The sequence below is a fragment of the Rhineura floridana genome, chromosome 2, assembly GCF_030035675.1.
Source record: "Rhineura floridana isolate rRhiFlo1 chromosome 2, rRhiFlo1.hap2, whole genome shotgun sequence".
NCBI lineage: Eukaryota > Metazoa > Chordata > Lepidosauria > Squamata > Rhineuridae > Rhineura > Rhineura floridana.
Window position 1 is genome coordinate 3,771,635 of NC_084481.1, and position 25,604 is coordinate 3,797,238.

General features: G+C 40.6%; 1 protein-coding gene across 10 annotated transcripts in view; it reads left to right on the forward strand.

The window, feature by feature from the left end:
* Positions 1-25,604, forward strand: part of COL6A3 (collagen type VI alpha 3 chain) — a 151,541-nt gene that overhangs the window by 69,407 nt on the left and 56,530 nt on the right. For all 10 annotated transcript variants that reach the window (XM_061607642.1, XM_061607645.1, XM_061607643.1 and 7 more), the window contains 17 exons: positions 1,074-1,673; positions 3,562-4,164; positions 5,830-6,432; positions 8,685-9,031; positions 11,609-11,687; positions 12,831-12,976; positions 14,457-14,549; positions 15,760-15,813; positions 16,426-16,497; positions 18,150-18,176; positions 18,278-18,322; positions 18,438-18,491; positions 18,951-19,013; positions 21,083-21,148; positions 21,282-21,335; positions 23,461-23,496; positions 24,972-25,034. In XM_061607642.1, the coding sequence (XP_061463626.1) occupies positions 1,074-1,673; positions 3,562-4,164; positions 5,830-6,432; positions 8,685-9,031; positions 11,609-11,687; positions 12,831-12,976; positions 14,457-14,549; positions 15,760-15,813; positions 16,426-16,497; positions 18,150-18,176; positions 18,278-18,322; positions 18,438-18,491; positions 18,951-19,013; positions 21,083-21,148; positions 21,282-21,335; positions 23,461-23,496; positions 24,972-25,034 (3,005 nt within the window). The remainder of the gene's footprint in view (positions 1-1,073; positions 1,674-3,561; positions 4,165-5,829; positions 6,433-8,684; positions 9,032-11,608; positions 11,688-12,830; positions 12,977-14,456; positions 14,550-15,759; positions 15,814-16,425; positions 16,498-18,149; positions 18,177-18,277; positions 18,323-18,437; positions 18,492-18,950; positions 19,014-21,082; positions 21,149-21,281; positions 21,336-23,460; positions 23,497-24,971; positions 25,035-25,604) is intronic.

Below are 25,604 nucleotides of genomic sequence, written 5' to 3' on the forward strand. Positions count from 1 at the left end.
TTCAATATATTGAAGGTGCCCTGGGCTCCAACTGGGAGGAAGGGCGGGATATAAATCAAATAATAAATAAACGCAGGATACCGTTATCTGTACCCAGAATGGATGGTTACATCCCAAAGAGAGATTCCCTTGTTTCATAGGATACAAGGAACTTGGTGTGTATGTATGTATTTGTAAGTTCAGAGGGTTACTGTTTGCATAAATGTCCTGACTGTGTTACTGGCTGTATTATCATCTGTGACCATGATTTACCATTCAGTGATCTCAGGCTGATAGGAAAAATGAAACAAAACACCAGGGCTAGCAGGTACCATGAAAATTTGTGACGTACTTTAGAAGCAAAATAACCATCATGTTGCATGCTGTACCCAGTTCAAAAGATATTATAGACTAGCTCAATTCACACATCATGACAAACCATGGTTTGCACAACCATAATTTAGAACTCAAATGCCTCCAAATGGACAACAGACAAACCATGGTTTAATGTTCCTTATCTGCTTTCATTTTTCATCTGCTCAGCATCCTTGTTTCTATGGTCCAGAGTAATGACCACGCAGTGGACTGTCTGTTTAGATATTATGCCAAGCCATGATTTGTAAATTTCATACCATAGTTTCTGAGTCTTGTTTGTTGGCTGATCACAAACCTAGGTCCTAGCATATGACACAGTAACTTTGCTGAAGGAAAGTAGGTCTGGTTTTAATCAAGTGTCTGAATGGGAACATCATACAAGCCTCTTTGAATTTCATGGAAGAAAGCTGGGATGTCTATAAAATAAAATAAATATATAAATGAACCATAGTTGGTCAATTCAGTGTGATGTCTGAATTGTCTAAAACTACTCTACAATACTGTAAAATTACCTTATTTTGAATCAACATCAATACTTTTCTACCACTAAAATTGTCACCAATCAAACTTGCCGGCTCACTTTGTGTAGCCTTCCATTGGGTATACTGTTATCTTCAGTGATGTGTTGCTGATTGTCCAAAATGAATATTAATTTATTTGTGCCTTTTAAATGTGTGTATATTTTATTTGCTAGTGTAATTTCTTTATTTCTTCTATAGGAGAAATAAAGAGAGACGTCGTATTCCTTATTGATGGCTCCCAGTTTGCAGCTTCTGAATTCACTTCTGTTCGTGAGTTTATTGAGAGGCTTGTAAGCAATATGAATGTGGGTTCTGATCATACGCGGGTAGCTGTGATTCAGTTCAGTGAAGATCCCAGGGTTGAATTTCTGCTGAATGCACATTCTACCCAGGATGAGGTACAAGCTGCAGTAAGAAGGCTAAGACCCAAGGGAGGGAGGCAAGTGAACCTTGGATCTGCCCTAGAATATGTGTCGAAGAATATATTTACAAGGCCCTCAGGGAGTCGCATAGAAGAGGGTGCACCTCAGTTTTTAATCCTTATCGTTTCCCGCCAATCTGATGACGACACAGATGATCCTGTACTCCAAGTTAAACAAGTTGGCGTGGCACCATTTACTATTGGAAAGAATGTGGATCCTGAGGAAATGGTTAAAATAGCTCTTGGTCCTGAGTACGTGTTCCAAGTATCAACCTACCAAGATCTACTTAATTTGGAGCAGAAATTGCTAACCCCTATTAAAACATTAACTACACAGCAAATACAAAGACTCATTGGTGATACAAGTCGTCCTGCCGGTAAGGATGGTTTGTGCTGTTACTCATACAGATCATTTTCTCATCGCTACCTTGCTATCAGCTATCCCAGTTCTTTCTTCTAGGGAAACGTCCGACTTGGCTCCATGATACAATGACCAGCATTGAATCGCACCAGCCTGTACCCTTCTTAAGAGTCTGAAGAGTTAACAGAATGATCCTGGCTCCTTGTTACATTGATTAGCTCAGGATTGCACTAGCTTCAATGCCTCTTAAGAGCTCACTGAATGATGCTAAAGTAGGATATAGGTTCCCTAGCTTCTCCCCATCTGGCATTATTACATAGGGTTCTTACTCTGTACTTGGATCAGGATTATAGCTAGTTTTCTTTGCTAGGTAGGGCTGCCACATTTTCAGGTAGGGCTTAGAAAAAGAATGGAAAAGGAGCAATTTTCTTACAACCCATGGAAGCATCTATAATTCGCTTGCCTAGGCAAGTCTAATACATTGTGTGTGTGATGGTGTCTGTAGATTGTTAGCTCACAAAAGTATGTGCTGAATAAGAAGAGTTATTTTTTACATCCTTATAAAGAATACCTTTCTTCAAGAAACAGTACCACCCTTAAGTCCTTAAAGTACTGTACCATACCAGGGTCACACAGTCACCGTAGGTAAAGGAGGTTTTTTTCCCCAGGATCATGTAAGCATAAGGCTGACTGTGAGTAAATTAGAATCAGTCTTACCATTAGGCAGACTGAGGTGTTGTGAATGGGCAGAAATGGTTCGTTTTAATTTCACTATTACTCTGTTTTTGCTGCCGGAAGGCAGGGGAGAGTGGTGCTTGTGGGATTTTCTGTCTTGGATGCCTAAATAGCTTGGCCAGCCTTGACTTGTTTGGGGGAATGAGTGGCATTTGTTGTTCCACCTTAGGCAGCAAAATTACTTGAGTCAGCCCTGACAACAGAGCTTGAAAGCTCCACCCTGAGGCAGGAGGAATCTTGGGTGGGCACAGCTGGGTGGGTCAAGTGGAGTTATGGAGTATGGCCACTTATGAGGGGACAGAGGATTTTGAAGATCTCTTTGGTTTCTTAAATGGATTGCTGTGTAGGTTACTGTTCAAGAGACACAAGCCTAGATCTATCTAGCATTCTGCTCTCACAGTATCCTACAGTGAGCCCTCAAGCAGGACAAAAGCTTGCTAAAATGGAACTAGCGTGCCTTTGTATTTTGGGGTCATAAAAAAAAATCTGCTTTTGGATATGCATATTTAAATAGCAAAAATGGTTAGCTAAACCAAAACATTGATCAGCATATTCTGTTCGTATAGAATAAATACTAATGTCTGACAGGAGAAAATACAGTTGTCTCACTTCTTAATGCTTGCACACAACGATGTGAACATGCAGCGCTAGCTTAATGTTTCTAAGCTACAAGTGGGATGTGGAATATTCTGTAGTGTTGCTCTGGCACAGAAGATATTCTGCTACTAACTGAAGCACACTTTCTTGGAAATGAATTCTACTGAAATGTTACCTGCAAGTAAATATGGTTAAGGCTAGGTGTTAAGGTATTGACATTAAAAATACGTTTAAAAGGTGAAATATGGAGTATTTCAGAAGCCTGTTTTTGTATAAAAGAACAGAAACAGTTTGTACAAGCATATTTCTGAAAACCCTGCAAATAGAAAACAAGGATGTACAGCTCAGAAACAGCCTTACCACTTTACCTGGTGTTTATAAAACTGCCTTTATATAGAGTCTGATCATTGGGGCACCTTCCCCAGGATTGCCTATTCTGACTGACAGTGACTATGATATCAGCTATTTCTGCCTAAGATGCTTTTAACTAGAGATGCCAGGAATTGAGGCTGGCATCGGTGTAAGAAGTAAGCCTGTGACATTCTTCTTTCTCACATTTTTCTTCCCTGCAGATACTGACAGTGAAGCAAAGGACATTGTTTTTGTCATCGATAGCTCTACCAATGTCAGGCCAAATGACATTGTTCACATTCGAGATTTCATCTTGCGGATTGTCGAAAAGTTAGATGTTAGACCAAGAAAAGTGAGAATTGGTGTTGTCCAGTTCAGCAATGATGTGTTCCCTGAGTTCTCCTTAAATACTTACCGAACCCAAAAAGACGTCCTACAAGCCATACGCCGCTTGCGGCATAGAGGAGGTTCTCCTCTGAATGTTGGGAAAGCTTTGGACTTTGTTCTGAAGAACCACTTTGTTAAATCTGCAGGAAGCAGACGAGAAGATGGAATCCCACAGCATTTAGTTCTTTTGCTGGGGGGGAGATCCCAGGATGATGTCAGAAGACCTTCTGTTGTGCTGCAGTCTTCTGGGATTAAAAGCCTGGGTGTAGGATCACGGAATGTAGGCAGTCAAGAACTGCAAAGAATTACCAATGATCCCAGAACTGTATTTGTCGTGAGGGAGTTTGCTGACCTCCCAACGATAGACAGAAGGTTTTTTGCATCATTTGACGCACCTCAAGAACCAACACTGACACCACCTGATGTTGTTACCATTGGTCAGTCTTTCATTTCAAAATAAATCTTTTAGAATATAGTAATGGGGAAAATACTGCATTTGTAGTGGAAGTTAAAACGTATGTTGGTGGAGATCTAAAGAAGCAGTATACGTTCATGAGATAGACAATCGCACACTGACAGACCTGTACCTTCTTGTTTCACAGTAGCAAAAGAGATAGGTCCACTTTACCAGAGTGGGCCTGATTTTTAGCAGTGGGAGCTATTGCAGGAAAAGTTCAGGCTGCACACGTGGTTCTTTCCAAAGTGCACATATATCTTATTTGAGCCACTATGCCTTGCAAGTTGCACACTTAATTGAGAATAGGTCCTATTGAACTCTGTGGGACATGCTTCAGAATAAACATCTGTAGGATGGGGTATATATAATGTGTATATATACACACACACATATGTTGTTGTTATGTGCCTTCAAGTCGATTATGACTTATGGCGACCCTATGAATCAGTGACCTCCAAGAGCATCTGTCATGAACCACCCTGTTCAGATCTTGTAAGTTCAGGTCTGTGGCTGCCTTTATACATATATATATATATAAATTATGATAATGGATTGATTCATATGTTAGATATCCAAGGTAAAGCCCATTCCGGTTTTGTGGATGGACAGAAAGTTTCAGTCTTTTTCTACAATACTAATCCCACTCTCCTCATTCTCCATCCCTGCTCTCTATCCTTCTAATTCTTGATAATGCTAATAATGTGGTTGAGAGCATATGATTAAATCATTTTAATGTTTTCCTTGACAGAGATATTGACAGAGATACTGATCTTTCATCCTTCAACCAGACGTGGTTTTTATTGAATCCTGGATCAGTTCTTATTTCTTCTCATTGTACTCATTAGATATTTTTTCTTCTTTTAGAATCTAAATTAACTTTTAAAAAACATATTCTTCATCATCTTAACATAACGTTTTAATATAAGATATATTTACAAAATATATATTTACAATATGTATGTGTGTGTGTATGTGCCTTCAAGTCAATTACGACTTATGGCGACCCTATGAATCAGTGACCTCCAATAGCATCTGTTGTATATGTACAAAATATATTGTAAAATTAGCACAGGAGCCTTCCTTAAAAATCTTGAATTTGAAAACAACAAAACAGGTTATAGTAAGATCTATCTATCTATCTAGCTAGCTAGCTATCAATCTAATCTAATCTAATCTAATCTAATCTAATCTAATCTAATCTAATCTAATCTAATCTAATCTAATCTAATCTAATCTAATCTAATAATCTATCCTGAATTTGGTTTAGTTTATATAATATGGGTACTTGGTACTTTCCTTCCTTCAATAAGCACTAGCAAAGGGAGAGCAGGGATTCATGGTTTTTTGGGGAGCAATAATAGTCTAGTAAATCAAAGTCTAGGATAAAATAAACGTGCCTTTGCCATTGTTCCATTAAATCCTTCTAAAATTGTAATTAAAATTACAATATATGCCTGTTTTCAAGTTTATCTTCATAACCATGAACACAAGAAACTTTCTGTTCTTTACAAAGTAAATATGGAGAGGGATCCCTGATGATATGTAAGAGACGCTACTGCAGATTATGTAGATTTCTTAGTTATACTGACTGAGGCAGTGTCCATCCAACCAAGATTTTAACACCTCCCCCCTTTAAATCTTTTAGGTGGTAAAAAACAAGCAGACATTGTCTTTTTGCTCGATGGCTCCATCAACTTTGGGAAAGACAATTTCGAAGAAGTAACTAGCTTTGTATATGGCATTGTTGATGCTATTTATGAAGAAGGTGATTCCATTAGAGCTGCTGTAGTGCAGTACAACTCAGATGTGAGTGATGAATTCTTTTTGAAGGATTTCTCTGACAAAGAACGGATCTTAGATGCGGTTAAGAAAGTAGTGTACAAAGGAGGCAGAGTGGCCAATACTGGAGCAGCCGTCAAGCACATCCACGCGAAACACTTTGTAAAGGAAGCTGGCAGCAGGGCAGATCAAAAAGTCCCTCAGATTGCTTTTATTATAACAGGAGGCAAGCCGGAGGATGATGGGCAGGCAGCTTCCTTAGCGCTGGCACAGTCAGGTGTCAAAGTGTTTGCAGTTGGAGTGAAAAACATTGACCTTGGTGAAGTTTCCAAACTCTCCAGTGACAGCACCACAGCTTTTAGGGCTGCAACGGCCCAGGAACTCTCTGAGTTGAATGAGGCAGTGTTGGTTACGTTGAATGATGTCATGAAAGAGCAGTTGTGCCAAGGAGTGGGAGAAGTCTCAAAAGGTAATTGCTGCCATTTTGAATACACTTAGGGTATATCCATTGCAGTTTTCCTATTTCCATTGTGAAGCTCCATACATTGGTGTAATTATTACATGAAAATGAAATGGACTGCCTTCAAGTCGATTCGACTTATGGCTACCCTATGAATAGGTTTTCATGGTAAGCGGTATTCAGAGGGGTTTCCCATTGCCTCCCTCTGAGGCTAGTCCTCCCCAGCTGGCTAGGGCCTGCTCAGCTTGCCACAGCTGCACAAGCCAGCCCCTTCCTTGTCTGCAGCTGCCAGCTTGGGGGCAATTGGGCTCCTTGGGAATATGCCGCTTGCCCACGGCTGCACAGGTGGCAGGGCACGTAACCCCTGAGCCACTCACTGTGGGGTGATCTTTAGCTGGCCCTCAACGCCCAGGAGACACAAGCGGGGATTTGAACTCATAGACTCTGGCCTCCCAGCCAGGCTCTCCTCCCCACTGTGCTATATACAACATACAACTGTGCTTTTGCTTCCTTCTTTACTTTGTTAATATATATATATATATAAGTACAGTAACAACAATAAACAAGACTGGGGACTCAGTTGTAGCTTTTTCCGTAGACTAATCGTCTTCCTTAGACTCCAAGACACAACCTACTTTAAAAAAAATATTTACTGGTTTTTAAAAAGTATGCTGCTGTTGAAGGAATATGGGAATCTATCACTAGTATCCCCTTGTAATGGTGTCTTAGGTGAGATATATTCTGAGCCTAACCAGTGAAGGCCCCCAACTCCAATCATTGTAAAGATATTTAAGCCTGAGAAGAGTTAAGGATCTAGATGATCCTGAATGAAAATAATAATACTTGGCATTTATACAGTGCTTTCAAATGTTCAAAGTGCTTTTCATACTTCACCACTGTATTGTAACCTTTACAACAACCATTTAAGGTACATGATTATTACAACTCCAAATACAGGGTGGGGGCTGAGAGAAACAGAGAAGCTTGCCTAAAGCTACACACTGAGTTAATGACAGAGATGAAATTCAAACCAGGGCCATCCTCATTCATACCTCAATCTCTTAACCTTGATTCTACGCCAGTTTTGTTTCAGAACGTAGAAGGCAGGAAGTTTTTTTATGCTCCTTTTGTACCAGGGGTCTCTAATTTGTGGCCCTCCAGATGTTGCTAGACTCTGACTCCCATCAGCCTCAGCTAGCATGGCCAATAATCAAACATGTTTGCACCATAATAATTCCCTCTAATAGCAAACTTGGGTGGTTGAGTGCTGTCAGGAATATAGCCAAAATGAGGCCACTGAGAAATGAGGGAGATATCTTCATGGGTGAACGCTGAGGTACACAGAAGTACAGAACATATTTTTAAAATCTAAAGGAGAAGCCCCTCTCCCCACCCCCAAAGCAGTCCAGTGAGGACTGAGCATTGTCAATGGCCTTCAGGGGGCACAGAATGTTGAGTGCCAGTTGAAAACGGAAAACAGAAAATGGGCCTCCTTGGATCCCTTATAGCATATAGAATACTGGAGAAGAACATTGCTGGTTATTTGATTGGATACCCTGAACAGATGCACTAATTAGAAACTTAACTCTTTTAAAAAAATTAAATCTGGCAATTTGGGAATTATGCAAGAGGGGGCAACTGCCCCCCCGGCCCTCCTGTGGACGTCCCCTCCACCCGTATCTAGTCCTGCATCCTGCTTCTCCACAGTGACCAGCTGGAGACTCTTGGGTCTCCAAGAGCCACATCTCTCCCCTGTTATCTGTCTTTAGCCTTTTATGCCCAGAGGCGGAAGCAATGCTGCCTCTCAACATGGAGGTTCCATTTGGCTATCATGGTTAATAGCCTCCTCTCCTTCTGAAGCACTGGGAGCCCAAAATGTGAACATTGTGGAGCAGACATTTTAAAATTAACATAAATGAGAGCCATCTATCCCAAGGTTTAAGGGGTATTTATTGAGATAGAGTTCAAAGTTTAGCAGTGGTGCAAGTTTAAGAAAAAGGAAAGAAGCAGAGACAAAAGCTGCAGTAAAACTCATCTTCAGTGGAATCTTGTCTGCACTGTGATTTATTAATTATAATTAATATATTTTATTAATTCATCAATGAACAACAACATAAAGAAAACACCTAAGTCTAGGATAATGATCTATAAGTAATTGTTATGTAAATCCTTTTTCTGCTTGGTAGAATTCCATAAACATTTCTACCATAGCATTTTCCCTTACTCAGTGTAGAATAGAGTTATGCTTTTGTCTACCCTAGATTGCAATCTGGATGTTATACTTGGATTTGATGTCTCAGATGTTGGACCAGGGCAAAATATATTTAATGTGCAGAGAGTGCTGGAATCAAAGGTCGAAGACATTCTGAACAGGATTACTCAAATGCAGAAAATTAGCTGCACTGCCAACCAGGCCCCTACTATACGTGTGGCTCTTCTGGCACAGACTCCCTCTGGAGTCGTGGAAGCATTTGACTTTTCTGAGTATCAGCCAGAGTTGTTTGAAAAGTTTCAAGCCTTGCGCAGTGGTGGTCCATATATCTTAACTGCAGAGACCCTCAAATCTTACCAGAATAAATTCAGAACATCTCCTGCTGGAAGTGTAAAGGTAAGTTTGGATTGTGTTCCCTTTTGGGGGGGATGGGGGGAGAAATCCCTCTGATTCTGTCCTGCTTTTCAGTTTACAACCAGTAAATAGCCTGGACGGTTGAATTACTGTAAAACTAGAACTGTTTGACATGCTTTGGCAAAAAAAAAAAAAAAAAATCTCCCTGGTGTTTCATTAAATTCTTCCTTAGTTGCAGAAACATGATGCAATTGCTGCAAGCAAATTCAGTTTTAAAAAAATCAAGATTAGAGGATTATGCTCCTAATCTCTAGCTGCATCCAAATTGCAGGCACAAAGCAACTGATTGCTCTTTGAATTAACATGTATTTTTAATTAATTTATTTATTTATTACATTTGTTAGTTGCCCATCTGGCTGGTTGTCCAGTCACTCTGAGCGACGGTACACAAAAAATACATTAAAACAGTAAAATCTCAGCCAAGAATAATACAAAATAATTTGCTGTATTTGCACAATTCTACCCATTACTAGCTGGCAAATAATAATAATAATAATAATAATAATTTAATTTGTGGGTCGCCTATCTGGCCAATGGCCACTCTAGGCGAGGTACAATTTAACAACAATACATTACATCATAATAAAATACATCATAAAATACAATATAACAATAAAACAATAAAACAGTTCCAGTACAGAGTAGTAGGCTATTGGTCGTAAAAATTTAACCCTCCCCGTAAGTCCCAAAGGCCTGTCTGAAGAGCCAGGTCTTCAAAGCTTGGCGGAATACATTCAGGGAAGGGGCATGTCGAAGGTCATACGGGAGGGAGTTCCAGAGAGTGGGGGCCGCCACTGAAAATGCCCTCTCTCTTGTCCCCGCCAACCTAGCTGTTTTAGTTGGCGGGATTGAGAGAAGGTCCTGTGTGGCTGATCTTGTTGGGCGGCATGGTTGGTGGCGCTGGAGGCGCTCCATCAGATAAACTGGGCCGAGACCGTATAGGGATTTAAAGGTTAATACCAACACCTTGAATTGGGCCCGGAAAATAACTGGGAGCCAGTGTAGGTCGAACAACACTGGGGTGATGTGTTCCCGGCGGCGACAGTTTGTAAGTAGTCGAGCCGCAGCATTTTGTATAAGTTGTAATTTCCGGACCGTTTTCAAGGGTAACCCCACGTAGAGCGCATTACAGTAATCCAACCGAGAGGTGACCAGGGCATGTACCACCAGTGGGAGCTGATGAGCAGGAAGGTAGAGCTGCAGTCTACGAATGAGGTGTAATTGATACCAAGCTGCCCGGCTCACTGCCGAAATCTGAGCCTCCATGGACAGCTTGGAATCAAGTACAACCCCAAGGCTGCGGACCTGGTCCTTCAGGGGCAATTTCACCCCGTCGAACACCAGGTCAACATCTCCCAGCCTTCCCTTGTCTCCCACGAGTAGCACCTCAGTCTTATCAGGATTCAACTTCAGCCTGTTCCTTCCCATCCATCCACTCACGGATTCCAGGCACTTGGACATGGTCTCCACAGCAGACTCTGGTGAAGATTTAAACGAGAGATAGAGCTGAGTGTCATCCGCATATTGGTGACACTACAGCCCAAATCTCCTGATGATTGTCCCCAGCGGCTTCATATAGATATTAAATAGCATGGGAGAGAGGGTAGAGCCCTGTGGCACACCACAATTGAGAGGCCAAGGGTCTGAAACCTCCTCCCCCAATGCTACCTGTTGATGCCTGTCGGAAAGAAAGGAATGGAACCACCATAGTACAGTGCCTCCTATTCCCGATTCCTCCAGGCGATGTAAAAGGATACTGTGGTCAACAGTATCAAAACTCTGATCTGCCAAATAAATCCTTGTACATGATTTAAAACCCAAATAAATGATAGCATTGATGTAGTCTGATATACACGAATTATATATGATATATGAGGCAGGAACTGGTGCCTGAATGTTGCAACAACACTTTTCAAAAGTGTTGGCCCTAGTTGGGAAGGGGGTTAGGGTTGAGACTCCAGTTCATGCTGCAAAGTGTCTTGGGCCAGCACATCAGTTTACCTGTATGGAGACATTGATGTTTTGTTGGAGATAGTCAACTTGTGCTGGCTTTAAAGTTCAGGACTCTTGGGCCCAAATGAGCCATTTGGAATCCATCTGGGATTTGTCCCCATTCCTTAACAGCAACAACAGTGACACTTCTTTTGCTCGGTCAGTGTCTTCACAACAGTCAGGTTTGTTTAGTGTCCCCTCCCTGACTGTCCCTGAAAGCCACCCTCCTGATCTAAGCAACCTGGTCCAACCCAAACCTTGCCCCATCTTGCCCAAATCACCAGAGACAGTCACTGTTGAAATGTCATGATTGGAGAAGCTGACAGTCTACTTTATGCTTTCTACATCTACATCATCCTGCTCTCATCCCAGGAAAAGAGTGTGGAAGACAGTTGGCATCAGATGCTCTTATGTCACAGGGCAGATCCAGGAGAGATATTTTGACAGCACTGGAGCCACATGCCATTCCCTGATTGCCATTCTGAATGATGAATGTTACATTACAGTGATGTTTTTCATATAACTATTTCACAACTGCTGTCTAATAACTTACATTTCCTTCCCCAGGTGGTGATACACTTAACTGATGGCATTGATGGTGCTAGGGGTCAGCTAGCAGCTTCATCTGCTGATCTAAAGAGAGAAGGTATTATCTATTATATATTTTGGAAAGTTGCTTGCCTCTTTGTACATTTTCTATGCATTTGGACACCTCTTAAGATATCAAAAACCTTTCAAAACTTCACTGATTGTAACCAAATGTAAGATATTGTCAGCAAATATTGCGTGATGGTTCCTGAGATGAAAAAGCAGGGTTTTTGTCTGTGTTTGGATACAGTTGGACATAATTTTGAATCCAGACTGAACCTTTTAAAACTTCACTGATTTTTACCACAGATTCCAAAGCAACACTGATTTTTTTTTGGGGGGGGGGTGTTTCTTACAATTCCCAAGCAATGTCAGGCACTTTCCACTAGTGGAGCTGTATTTGCATGCTCACATACTGACTCGTTTGGGTTTGAACATTCACTGAAGTAGTAGGAAAATGTTTTATTTTGCTGTTCTTTAGCCACTATGATACATAAATACGTTAACTATTCATTTGTTATAATCACAAACAAAAGGAGAAAGAAACCACCTTGCTCAGTGCTACATCTCCAAGCTAGTGCCACCAGCAAAATACCATATGCCTATATAATGAGGAGCTTTTTGGCAAGGAAATAGCCTTGTTGCTGTACCGTCTTATTGATTTGAGGAAGATGTACATTGTAGCACTGAGGAAGGGGCTCACACAATCTTCAATCATTACGATTTTTTAAAAGACAAGAAATAGTTCATGAAATGATAGGATATGAAAGGAGTAGGTTGGGGTTGCCTGTTTTCAGTTTTTAAAAGGCTTCATGAACACTTTCATGCTGAATCGACAGAGATGGCATCTGAATAATTACAATAATATAGTTGTGAAATATATTCCAGAATTTGATGCTATGAATTTCAGGGATGCTTTAGATTGCACCAGTAATTTGGTGCATTCTGCTTTCTGGCAGAAAAGCATTGAGATTCGAGTATCTAGATCCAATGAAAGAAAACATTGGCTGTCATCGTCAGCATACTGACCATAATCATATTTCCACATACATCATCATCCTTCCACAAGATTCTACCCAAGGCCTCGTATATATGTTACCCTGGATGGAGGACAAGGTCCTTGTAGGATCATAAGGAGAAAGTATTTTAGAGTTGCCATTCAATAGCTCATGACTGATGTCTTTTGCTTACAATTCTCTAGGTGTCAAGGCCCTCATTTTAGTTGGGTTGGACCGAGTAGCAAATTTTGAAGAAGTGATGAAGCTGGAATTTGGGCGTGGTTTTACTTACAATCGACCTCTTCGAGTGAATCTGCTGGATTTAGATTTTGAATTGGCAGAGCAACTGGTAAATAACTAGAATCTGTAATCTGTCTGATGAGTTTCAGTTGTATACTTCTATGAATTTATGTTTGCACACCTGTGGTTCCTTCTTTGAAGAAATCCACTCCTACTGTGGGTGTTCAAACTGCCCAATTCTGTTTCAAGCAACCCAATATATATGCTTTCTGCCTAAAAATAATATTGCCATTTCTATGAGGTTTGCATGGTGAAAAATCCCCAAAATGTCACTAAAACACTGGCCATCAGAGAGGGAGGACTTTAGGAACAGGTTATGTAATTCAACCTTCTTTGGTGCCATTTTGTGTCACCTATTGTCAGTGGTCATATCCAGTCACCACAGAGTTCTGTATATAAGCCCGGGAGCTACATAAACAGTAATGCTGTCACATGAAATCCTATTCCCTGTGGTGTTGCAAGTGGTATCTAGGGGTGGAAAGTTCTGTCAATACCGTTTCTCTCAATTCCTCATATTTCTAACCTTAAATTCAGTTCTCCACATTTCTGCTGCAATTTGTGGGTTTTTTAAAAAAAAAAAAACTCTCAAAAATTCTGCAGCATTTTAGAACAAATGTCTGTAATAAATACATTTTATATGCAGTTTTGAGTAACATGCATATTTGCAAGCAGTTTCTCCTATTATAATGCATTTTATGTTGTTTTCACTAATATATGAATTTATATGCAGACTTTACTGTAATAATACGATTTTTATAAACATTGGTTTGTGATGTTTACTATTTTTTGTAAACATTAGTTAGAGAATTTCTCTAGAGCACTTAGCATTTTCCATGTTCTTTTCAGCTATTTTAATTTAGGTGCCTGTTTTTAAAACATTATTTGTCGAAAGAAATTTAGACATTTAAAACGTTAAATGCCCATCTTTTTTTTGGATGAGGATTTAAAGATAAGGAGCCTGAGGGAAGTTGTGAGGGAGTGGCCCAGGGGGCCTGAGTCCCTGCTCTTTTATAGTCGGTCATGGAGCTCCTTCCCCTCCCCTCATTTAAAAACTTTTCAAAAAACTTTGCTTATAGAGCAGCTGGGTGCCCTGCAAAGTGCCGTGTAGGGGAGACCCCACCCTCCAACCCATATTAATTTCACAGAAGCATATATACATATACGTTAGGACAGCCTTTCCCAACCAGTGTGCCTCCAGATGTTGTTGGACTACAACTCCCATCAGCCTCAGCCAGCATTGCCAATGGTCAGGAAAGATGGGAATTGTGGTACAACAACATCTGGAGGCACACTGGTTGGGAAAGGCTGCGTTAGGATATGCAACTTTTTATGTAGATCTGTGTCATGGGCCTGTGCCTTGTCTCCTTTAATTCCCTAGCAAACGTCCAAGGACCTCTGATCTACTGAAAAGTTTGCAGATGTGATTGCTGAGGAAATGAATACACTTGTTAAAAGTACCTTATGTGTTTTCTAAAAATAAGTTTATTTACATTTCAATTTACTAATGGCTATTCTTTGTTTCCTTGCAGGACAATATTGCAGAAAAGGCATGCTGTGGAGTCCCATGCAAATGTTCAGGACAGCGGGGAGACAGAGGATTGCTAGGCTCAATTGGACCAAAGGTGAGATGTTTCAGCCTCATTATTGGAAACATAGCATTCAGTTTTCTGGCCTTTGATGAAGATCCAAAACACCATATAACTAATTCAACACATCCAAGGAGATTCAGACCTGTGATTCTTGCATGTCAGCCTCGTGACAAATGAAGCTTGCAGGGTGACCTTAAGACAGTCACTGTGTCTCAGCCTAACCTACCTCACAGGGTTGTTGTGAGGATAAAATGGAGAGGGGAGAACCATGTACACCACTTGGAGCTCCTTGGAGGAAAGGTGGATATAAATGAAATAAATTAAATAAAAAATAAAATAAATGACAAACAGCAAGGCAATTCTGAAACTGGAGGACTTCTTAAAGCTGTTTCTGACATGGCATTGATGGAGGTGAGGCGGAACTTTGGTTCAAAGGGGAAAAGTCCAAAATTGCAGTACAATGCCCAAACCCCTGGGCACACCTAAAGTAGCTCTTTGGATCTCAACTTTTGTTGCACAGTGACCTATATATTGTATTCATCTAGCCTTGCCTGGAAAGAATCATTCTCCAGATATTCGTTCAGTCTTGTCTATTTACATTTGCCAAATTCTGAATTGGTGTGAAATTTCATTTCAGCTCTATTAACCTAGGTTAATAAAAAGCATAGCTTCCACTTTTGGCTCAGAACTTGACAGTTTTGTGGACAGTGTTCCTAGTCCCACTGTCACATCTGATCAAGATCTGAGCTTGGCAGTGCTTGCTGATGTATTGACAATAAATAAAATCCAGATATGCAAAGACTTCTACTACTTGGGTCAACTTCTGAGCATCTCCTTGAGTTGTAATGCAAAGAATAAGAATTTAGCACTGTTTGCATTAGAGATACAGGGATAAAACTTAAGGTGGTAGAGATAAACCGAGAGCAGCATCTGCTTCTGCTTATCATCTGTCTGCAAGCCTCTAATGTCATCAAAGGAAAATATCATTGCTATTCATGAAAGATTGCAAAGTTAGATATACATACAAAACCAGTTTTTGTTGAGGTTAGGGTCAGATTGCTTGTTTGTGCAATTAGTTGACTATAGAAGCTGTAAAGTAGTTGATTATTATGCATTCATCTTCTCTTTTGAATGGAGATTAAAGGAAGGAATACAGGATATTAGAAGAAAGCCTTGTGTGTGTATATATATATATATATACATATATGTATGTAACACAAACCATGTGTCTGTGTTTTTAAAGGGAGTTCCAGGGGAAAATGGCTACAGAGGCTATCCAGGAGATGAAGGTGGACCGGTGAGTCAACTTTTTCGAGTAGAGACTTACTTCCTCTGCCGCATTTATAGATTAAATGTGTCAAAGGTATTCTCTGCAAAGTGTATTCTCAGGGTAATTTCACAGCATTGTACAAGCTGGTAAACATCGTGCTTCCCAACATATCTACTTCACCCAGAGAAATATCTACTTCACACGTTGTGATCGTGTCTGAATAGGCTGGAATTCACACCTGTTACCTAAAGACAATTTTCATTGCCTGGATGTTTTGAGAAACTGTACTGCGATTGTAACCAGCCTATTGTGAATGTATGCACATTAGGGATCCCATTACTTTAAGCTGGGAGGCTTATAGGGCAATGCTGTCCTATAAACCTATTCCCACTAGATGTAGTAAAAAGTGTGGTTTCAAGGCTTTCTAATTATCTGAATGATTAAAAAGAATTGCATAAATAGTTTTTTCAGTCATGCATAATAGCTAAGCTAATATGCAATATCCTAGCTATTCAGCTGTTTTCCTTCTTTCTTTCTTATTCACCCATCCGACTTCCTTCAGTGGCATTACTCTGAAATCCATCTGTGACTCAATAGACATAAATGCTTAACTGTTGAATTTTTCCTTCCTTCTAACAGGGTGACCGTGGGCCACCGGGTATAAATGGAACTCAGGGATTCCAAGGTTGTCCTGGTGAAAGAGGAACTAAGGTATTTTAAAAAACAAACAGACCCATAGCTTGTACCAAATAAGGCAGATGATCATTTGTCGTAGGCATCAGTCTAGTTTACACCAGCTGAAAATCAAGTATTAGTATTACAGCAGACTAGTAAACAACCATATCTATAATGTGAGTCCTGTAGGAATAGGGTACCTTCTGCACACTATGTCTTCATTTCCCTAAACTCAGAAAATGAGTAACAATGATTGATGTTGCAAACATCTTCCCACTTACCTGGGAGTAAGTCTCACTGGATTTAGTTGGACTTGCTTCTGAATAGATAACATGTAGGGTTGCGTTGTAAGGCTTCACTTGTATCCTCAGTTATCTGAGAGTAAAACTGATTCAGCTCAATGGGATTTACTTCTGGGTAATGTATAGGATTGTGCTGTAAAACTCAATTCTACAAATCTGGAATCAGTTATGCCCTAATCTGAGCCTAGAGGCAAGGGTGGGGAAATTTCCCTTATGTGCAGCCTTCCAGGGGCAACATGCAAATCATAGGTGGGCCGGAGGCAGAAGAAGACAGAGCAATGGATGTCACCTTTGTTCAATAAGTTAGTTACAAGTTAATTCATTTATTTGTAATTGGATCATTACAAAACAAAGCTTTAACAGAAAGTAGCACAGAGTAGCATCAATAGACATTTAACTCAGATCCAAATAAACTACAGCATAAACAAGCTTTGTACAATAGGCTACATTCCAGCCATGCAAAAATCAGTGATTCCTACACATACATACACATTCTCTCTCTCACACACACACATACACATATCTCCATCCTTCCTTCATGCGTGCAAGAGACTATCACAGTTGAAGGACACATCCCAAGCAGGCAAATGCACTGGAGGAAAAGGCAGAGCAGGGCCAGTGGGGACGGTGTGGTCTTGGGAGAGTCCTGGAGACTGGATAGAGAGGCCTGGAGGGCTGCATTTGGCTCCTGGGCCTGACGTTCCATATTCCTGGTCTAGAGTGTGTTTCTTATTCTCTAGTTACTTCTTTTGAACATGGGGTCTGAGAAGAGCTGGAAAGTAGGTGGGCAGAAGAGCAGTCCAGATATAAAAAAATGGAGGACGTTTACGTTAACAGTTTTGCCATTTCAGGAGGGAATTAACCCTCAGAGCGACAGTCTTTTGCAACTCTTACACTGATCATTCGAGCTTGTGCCCCCTGGTTCCATGCTCACAAGCATTATCAGGGATTAGGATCCTCATTGTACTTGTAAGCACTGACAGGAAGAGTAGAAAATATCACATTCTTCTTGATGCTGCAGTATCCATTGGGCTTTGTGACTCCTTTAACAATTCATACTACACAGATCAGCCCCTCCCTTGCAATCCTATTAATGCCTACTCAGATCTCAGCAGAACTTAGTCTGTAGTAAATGTATATGAGCCCTTAAAATATTTTCTAAGTTGAGGCTGCCTTGAGCAATATGTCAGTGTCATATTCTTGCAGCAAGGTATTTTTCAGACCCGCCCGTCTTTTCTTGGAAGTCAGTGAAACTTCTGAGAGAACTTCTAACTGTGGTGGTCATCTGACTTATAATTTGATTTCTCTGTTCTTTCTCTACTGTAGGTTTCTGAGGAATAAGGTTTTGCTTGTAGGAATAATCTTCCTTCTCTCTTATCTCTCTAGGGAAACCGTGGATTTCCAGGGGAAAAGGTATGTAAACATTTAGAGATACCAGAAGAAAAAAATTCATTGTTCCCTTTGCATAAATTTGATATTTTGCCCTATAATAATTGCTTTGTTTGCTTCTGTAGGGTGAAGTGGGAGAGATTGGCCTTGATGGAATAGATGGGGAAGAAGTAAGTCACCTGGGTTACATTTGGTCTTTAAAGAAAATTACTGGTTAAGAAAGTATTTGTTTTATGTAACATACTTTGATTAATTAAATTCAAATAATGTGATTGCTTTTGTCAGGGAGACAGAGGCCTTCCAGGTTCTTCAGGGGAGAGGGGAAGCCTTGGTAGACGGGTAAGTGTTATATTCTCTGTTATTCCAGAATACTATACTGAAACCACAGTAGGACAAATGGAAACCCAGAGCTGGTGCCAGGACCCAAACAACCTAAACTTATAGCCTCAGCATTTAGATGGGTCCAGCATGGGTACAAACACATCTGATTCTACATCAGAAAAAAACACTGACACACATTTTGCTGCTTACAGTTACCATGGGGCCCAGTGCAGGGTCCACTTGTCTGGTATTACAGAGGCTCTGACATAGATATAAGATTGCAACCCGTTGCCCCGAAAAGCTCATGCATTACAAGGCAGGAATGCCTGATCCTGTACTACAGTTTCATTGTTATTTCTTTTGGAAAGAATGTGCAGTTTTCAGACACATACATCATGCTCAAAGTGACACACTAACTACAGAATACCATAGTTGCGTTCAGCACTTGTCAACTGTATTATGGATGTATCTTTGTAGGGTGGCAAAGGAGTCAAAGGAGAAAGAGGAGAGCGAGGTGACTATGGACTGCGAGGAGATCCGGTAAAAATGCTGAACATTTTACAGGGATTTTTATTTCAGACTTTAAACCATGGCAATTATCGCACGTTACAATAGAGCTCTGATTAAAGAACAGTTTCTCTGTGAAGTGGAAGGTTCTTGATCTCTGATCTTGCACTTTCCTAAAACAAGTAAACAAATCTGGTTCTTCCCTCCCTGTTGCAGTCACACTTCTATAAAACAACCGCTACATGTATGTAAAAACAGTCCATAAACGGTATGTGATTCCTGTGAGCAGGCTTCAAGCTGTCAGTTCCTTAAGTTATGAGAGAAACGAAGTGTTGGCTCTCTGGAACTAGATATTATATGTCCCATGCTGCAATGTAAAGTGTAAGCACAGTTACCTTTTCTGAGATTACTAGAAATTGGACTGATCGGGCCCAACTCTCAATAGAAATCAATGCAATCAGCCTTTGCTAGATAGATCCCCTGAAACTGGGGTGAGGAAAACAAACATTGTTTTTGTAGAACCATACAGATAGCAGAGCAAACTGAAATCCAAAGTCATATTAATTTTGTAGCATATGCTTTCAGAACATAAGACATGCATACTCAGTCAGTTACTGAAGGAAATGATATAGACATGCATATTGATTTGCACACAAACTGTTCTTATTTGGGGAAAATAAAAAGTGTTAAAAGTAACATAAAAGTGTTTTAACAATGACAACAGTACTCAAGAAGCAGATCAGAATAATTCATTCCTATACATAATTTCATGTCTTCTCCATCTGTATTATATGAGACAGAAGGTGTCCATGACTAGAACAGGTATACATTTCATTCCTGTGTCTGAAATACTTTAGACAGATCATGAACCTAGTAAATGTGAACCACGGTTACTGGCTAACATATTTGCTCCAAATGAATTAACGAAGTAAGTTTACAACTGGGCAGTGAGTTTGTTGAATCAACATTTTGAAAACATGCCCGGTAATATTAGTTTGACACTGTTGAATTCTTCCCTCCCATTTATTTTCCCTGATTTTCAGGTGATGTTATAAATAGTTCTGTAGTTCTAAAAATATAAGGAGGGCCACCCTCCATAGAGAGGCACAGCTAGCAGTAGAGGACAACTGTGTCCCTTTTGGACTCTTTCAGCCCTTTCCCAGATCGGTTAGTGTATATTTCGTTAGCTGTCTTCTTTGCACACTAGACTACGTGGTCTCTAGCCCTGTACAAATGATCTAAATTTGTGGTGGGAAGTGGTTAGTATCATATCTGCAGGTCCTACCTCTGGCCACTACTTTATTTATTTATGTATTCACACTTTTCATAGAAATACATCAAGGCGGCTTACAACATATGAAGCCATGTTCTGCGTAGGGGCTTAAGAACCTCCATCCCATCCATATATGTGATCTGAATACCACCACCCCATTCTGGCAGGGCGCAAGTCACAGATTTGCTGTGCATAGGCCTCTATACAGAGGGGACCTTAGAAAGTTATGGGGTCAGCGGGATCAGTCCCAACCATCTGCCACCATGCATACAGTTGCACCTATTTAGAATGTCTATTATTAATGTCTCATAAGGCTGCTTCATACACATGTGTCTGACTCCTGGATGCTGAGACAATCTTCTGTTCTTACAATTTTAACTTTTCTGGGGTTCTTACCTCTTTAATCTTAAGGTATGCACATATCTTGTCCATCCTTTGGTTTGCCTCTTCCCAGACCTGAGAGAGAGCATTTTTGTGTCGCACTTAGGGAAGCCCAATATAGGTCTGCATAAGAGTCTCTGGACTAGAGAGGTTGTTGCAAAATGCTTCATTTCATTCATTTTACACCGCACAACATAACATGATTGCATTTTTATTCTACCCTTCTTTCGAGGAGGTCAGGGCAGCATAAGTGGTATCCTCACAACATCCCTGCAAAGAAATAGAGAGTAGCCCAAGGTTGCCAAGAGAACTTCTTGTCAATGTGGGGATGTGAACAAGGATCTCTTCGGTCTGACCATGTTTCTGTCCCCTGTGTCACAATGGACACTTTACAGCATATACCTCACTAATGACTCCATTTGCTTTTCATTGCTTCTGCTGCTTCCAGGGTACATCAGGAACTGATGTCACTCAGAGAGGACCAAGAGGCCAAAAGGGTGAACTTGGACCAGTGGTAAAGTACATTTCATTGAATTTACATTGCAAAAAAAAATCTGACAATTCAAACAAAAAGATCCTTAGAATCCTATACTGACTTCAATTTGTCTGTTTAGTAAGAAACTATATATATGTTTTGTCTCTCCCAGGGAGAACCTGGAGTAGATGGGCCAGCAGGTGCTCCAGGGGGACCTGGAAGGAATGTGAGTATGGTTCCACTTCCCCTGCTGTTCAGTTTGCTAATGGCTCATAGCGCCTGATGTAATGGAAAGGAATTAGCTCCATAGCACTGAGTCAAAAATGCATCACAAATGAAAGAATATGAAAAGTTTTTATCAGTCATGTGTTTATACTGCCCTTCACCAAATTTGATTCCAGTGTGGTTTTCACATATTCACAAACAACATGGTACATGGCCTGCACGTGGGGGCAGAATTAGTTGGAGCAACTGCCTCAGGTTTGTCCTTATTATTTCTTTAGCACATTTATATCCAGCCTTTCTTCCATCAGGAAGCCCAAGGCAGCATACATTGGGGTTCTCCCATCCAGGCAGTGACGAGCTCCAAACCTGCATAGTTTCAGCAAGGTGGATGCACCTATGTGCCTTCCAACCATGCTCTCCTTATGTGCGAGGGGGAACATGCTAACTTAAGTTCAGGAGTGGTTGTTGTTGTTAGAGGTTTTCATAACTTACAAAACCAAATAGAGAAACTGGGGAAAACAACTTATTTGTAGCAGAACACTAAAGTCCTTTTAGTTTAGTTGGCTTTATCAGTGATGAAAGCAGTACCATATTTCGCTAAGGATTCCTGACCCCTCCTGGTGATTTAGTCTGTTCTCACATGCAAGCTCTCCTGCTCCTGTGACAATATCAGCAGGGATGGATTCCCAGGATTCAGTTGCCTTAAGCTAGTTGCTGCCCGAGACAAAAAACACAATTCTGTGGATTTTAGACCAACTTTCAAATAATGAGAGAGGATATACCACAGGCATGTTCATGGACATACCTTGGGAGGCACACTTGACAAATGTGGACTATAACTTGTCCAGACCTTAAATTGTGAGCATGATGCTTTTCATGCTAATGGCCCTGGAACTGAGACTGGGGAAAATCCACAAGGAATTCCTTGTTGCTATGATAACGGAGGCAGGGCCCTGCCTGTTACAGGGAATCATATTATCAGAGGAATGCTGGCTTCATTGCTAGGAAGGCAGTGAGAGAGATATGACCTGGTGTCATGAAATGGCATTCCCAAGGGAACTGGGGGCAGGGGAGAGAGAAAGTTGGAGAACCCAAATTATGGGCATCTATGGTAAGCTACATATAAGGAATGGAGATAGCGTAGCTGGGTGGGTAGGGATCCCTCCAAGTTTTACTGGGTGCCAGAAGGTGAGTCGGAGAAGAGACAAAGGGCTCATCTACACGGTAGTTTACTATGTGGTTGATGCTACTCACATCCTTTAAATTTGCATGGTTCATAAAATGTTACAGGCAAACAGAATCTATCACGCAGTTTCCCCCTGTAAATCCGTACTAACCCAGTCCACTGATAATACAAAAAAGGGAAGAAAAATGTCTTCACTCCCCTTCTCTAGTGCTTGCAGATGCTTTGCTCTGATGCTTTTAGGTGGGTATGTCGTTCCCCTCTCCATGCCCACTCCCTCCTCCTCCATTCATTCATTTTATTTCCTGTAGGCTGACAAGCAACTTCTGCTTGCTGTCCTCCATTCTGCTGGCCTTTTTTATGTTGCTGCAAACTGTACCTTTATTTTCGTTTTCCCCTAACTTGTGCCCCAAAGCATAACACTGTTCAAACAAAGATTTGTATTTAAGCTGTATCCTACCAGGGAAAACACAGATATTGGCACTTCCATGTTTTTTTTAAAGGAACCTACTGTAGCTGTAGAATAGACTGAGCATACTTAATTGCCTTAGCAACCAGAGGGAGTGAAAGTGGATAATTAGGGTGGGGCCACAGGGATTGACTTTTGAGCAGGAACTGCTGACGATGCAGATGAAAAGCGAAGGTAAAAGAAGTGTATTTGCTGTGCAGAAATGCTCCCATATAGATGAGCCCAAAGTAAAGCTGGATGCTGTTTAACCCCCAACCTGCTGCCTGACGCTTTAGTCCAAGACCCCTGTGCTTCCTACTGAGCATTCTGCTATGACCTTCCACATGCCTTCACACAAAAAAGTACAAAATAATGAGCCTGTTTCATAAGAGGGAAAGAGAGTGTAAAGCATACTTAATTACAAAAATAGGACAACACTTGTTGGTAGAGATAACTTTGCATAACAGTTTGTGACTGTACTTCATTGATGTGCAGGGAGGATTGGGCAGAAGAGGACCTCCAGGGGTCAAAGTAAGTGTTAATTTTCTACATCCACAGTGTAATACTTTTCATTCTCCCTCCCCTTTTTTAAAAAACACCCATATCGAAGTAGTATCCACAATTTGGAATGAGGGGGTTGGGAGGACAGAGATCAGATTTGAAGGATATAGATTAAAATTTCTGTAATTCTAATATTAAATAAAAATTAGAAATGTGCTAAGTAACTTTATTTGACTGAGAAACATTTGCTTGACAAACAAAATTGGCAGGTTGCCTTTAACATACCAGAAGCAGCTGAACCATGTATGGATGAAATTCTTTTGAACTAATCATGTACATTACTAATTTATACAAGGCTATTGTGATGATACATTCAGAGACATGGATATGTTTCACAGATTATCTTTGTCTGAAAAACATTTATTTCAGGTAATAAGATCTGACATTCAGTGAGGCATATCAGTTATCCTGTATTCACTGCCCTTTTTAAAAATCAGTTTCCTCTTATTAATTCTTTTCATTTTTATCCCATACTTCCCCCAAGGAGCCCAGAGTGGTGTACATGATGTGTACCCCTTCCCCATTTTATCCTCACATCAACCCTATGAGGTAGGTTAGACTAGGCTAAGCAGTTATGACTGGCCTACAGGTTCATGGAAGTAAACCTTCAAAGAAAATGCAACTTTTCATATAAATACTGGACAACATTAAAGGAAAGTTAAATGTTTAACTCTTAAATACTGGGAAAGGCTGTAGTTAAAAGTAGCCCGCATCCACTCAAGAACAGATTATCATAGCTCCATGTGCCCAATATGTTCTATTTTAGTTGAATCAAACAACAAAAATGCAGATTTTAAACTAGCGAATACATAAGAATATAAGAAAATCCCTGCTGAAAGTCCATCTAGCCCAGGATCCTGTTTCCAACAATGGCCAGCCCAGATATTTTCAAGGAGCCCAGAAAAGAACATGAAGGGAAACAACAGCCCATCCCTGCTGTTGGTCACCCAGCAACTGCTGTTCAAAAGTATGCTACCTCTGGACTTAGAAACTCCATGAATTTGCCTAATCTGTTTTAAAGCTACTTAAACAGTGGTTAGAGTGTTATACTATCACCTGGGAGACCAGGGTTCGAATCCCCACACAGCCACAAAGCTCACTGGGTGACCTTGGGCCAGTCACTGCCTATCAGCCTCCGAGGAAGGCAATGGTAAGCCCCCTCTGAATATCGCTTACCATGAAAACCCTATTCATAGGGTCGCCATAAGTCAGCAGTCCATTTTCATTTTCAAACACATAAAAGGAAGTAGAATTCAAAGTGTAGCGTCTTTGAGGAGCAAAGGCGAATGAAAGCAGACAAACCTCCACCGTCCTATTCATTACCACATCTAATGGCAGTAAATTCCATAAGGCACTTATGTGTTTTGAAGAACTTTCTTTTTGTCTGTCCTTAATCTACTGCCCATCACTTTTATTGTCCACTCAATTACTGTATTATATTTTAGGGCAACAGAGGTTCAGCAGGTCCACCAGGATCTGTGGGAGAACTGGGCACAAGAGGGCCACAGGTGAGGAGATTTTGTAATTCTTGAATATGTGACTTGTTTTTAAGGGGCGGGGGCAGCTGTGCTAGCATATTGTAACGTAAAGAACAAAAAAAAGCGTCTTGTAGTATGCTAAGGGGTATTTGTTCTGGTATAAGCTTTTGTGGACTAGAGCCAAAGCCCTTTCATTGGTTGTTAGGCTGTAAACAGTGGAAGCTAAAAGGCCATGAAATGCAAGAGCTCAGCTCTATGCCTGGCAACAATAGTAGTTAACTCTGTGTGTGTATAAATGCCAACATAGGATATTGTGAACTATCTTCAGCTATGGGGGGGTATACAAATGCAATAAATAAATAAATATCATCTACCTGCAGATAGCTTTTGGACTTCATTCTCACGGGATGTGAACTGAAAAAGTTAGTAATGACAGTGGAATTGCACATAACTACAGAAACCCTCTTTGGAGCACTATATAATTGACTGTGTTCATTACCACTATTGCATGATGTAAGGATCTATCTAACATATGTCCTATGCAGGGGTTAATTTGTTAGTGAGCAAATACCTGCACAAGGCTTGCTTGCTTACATATTT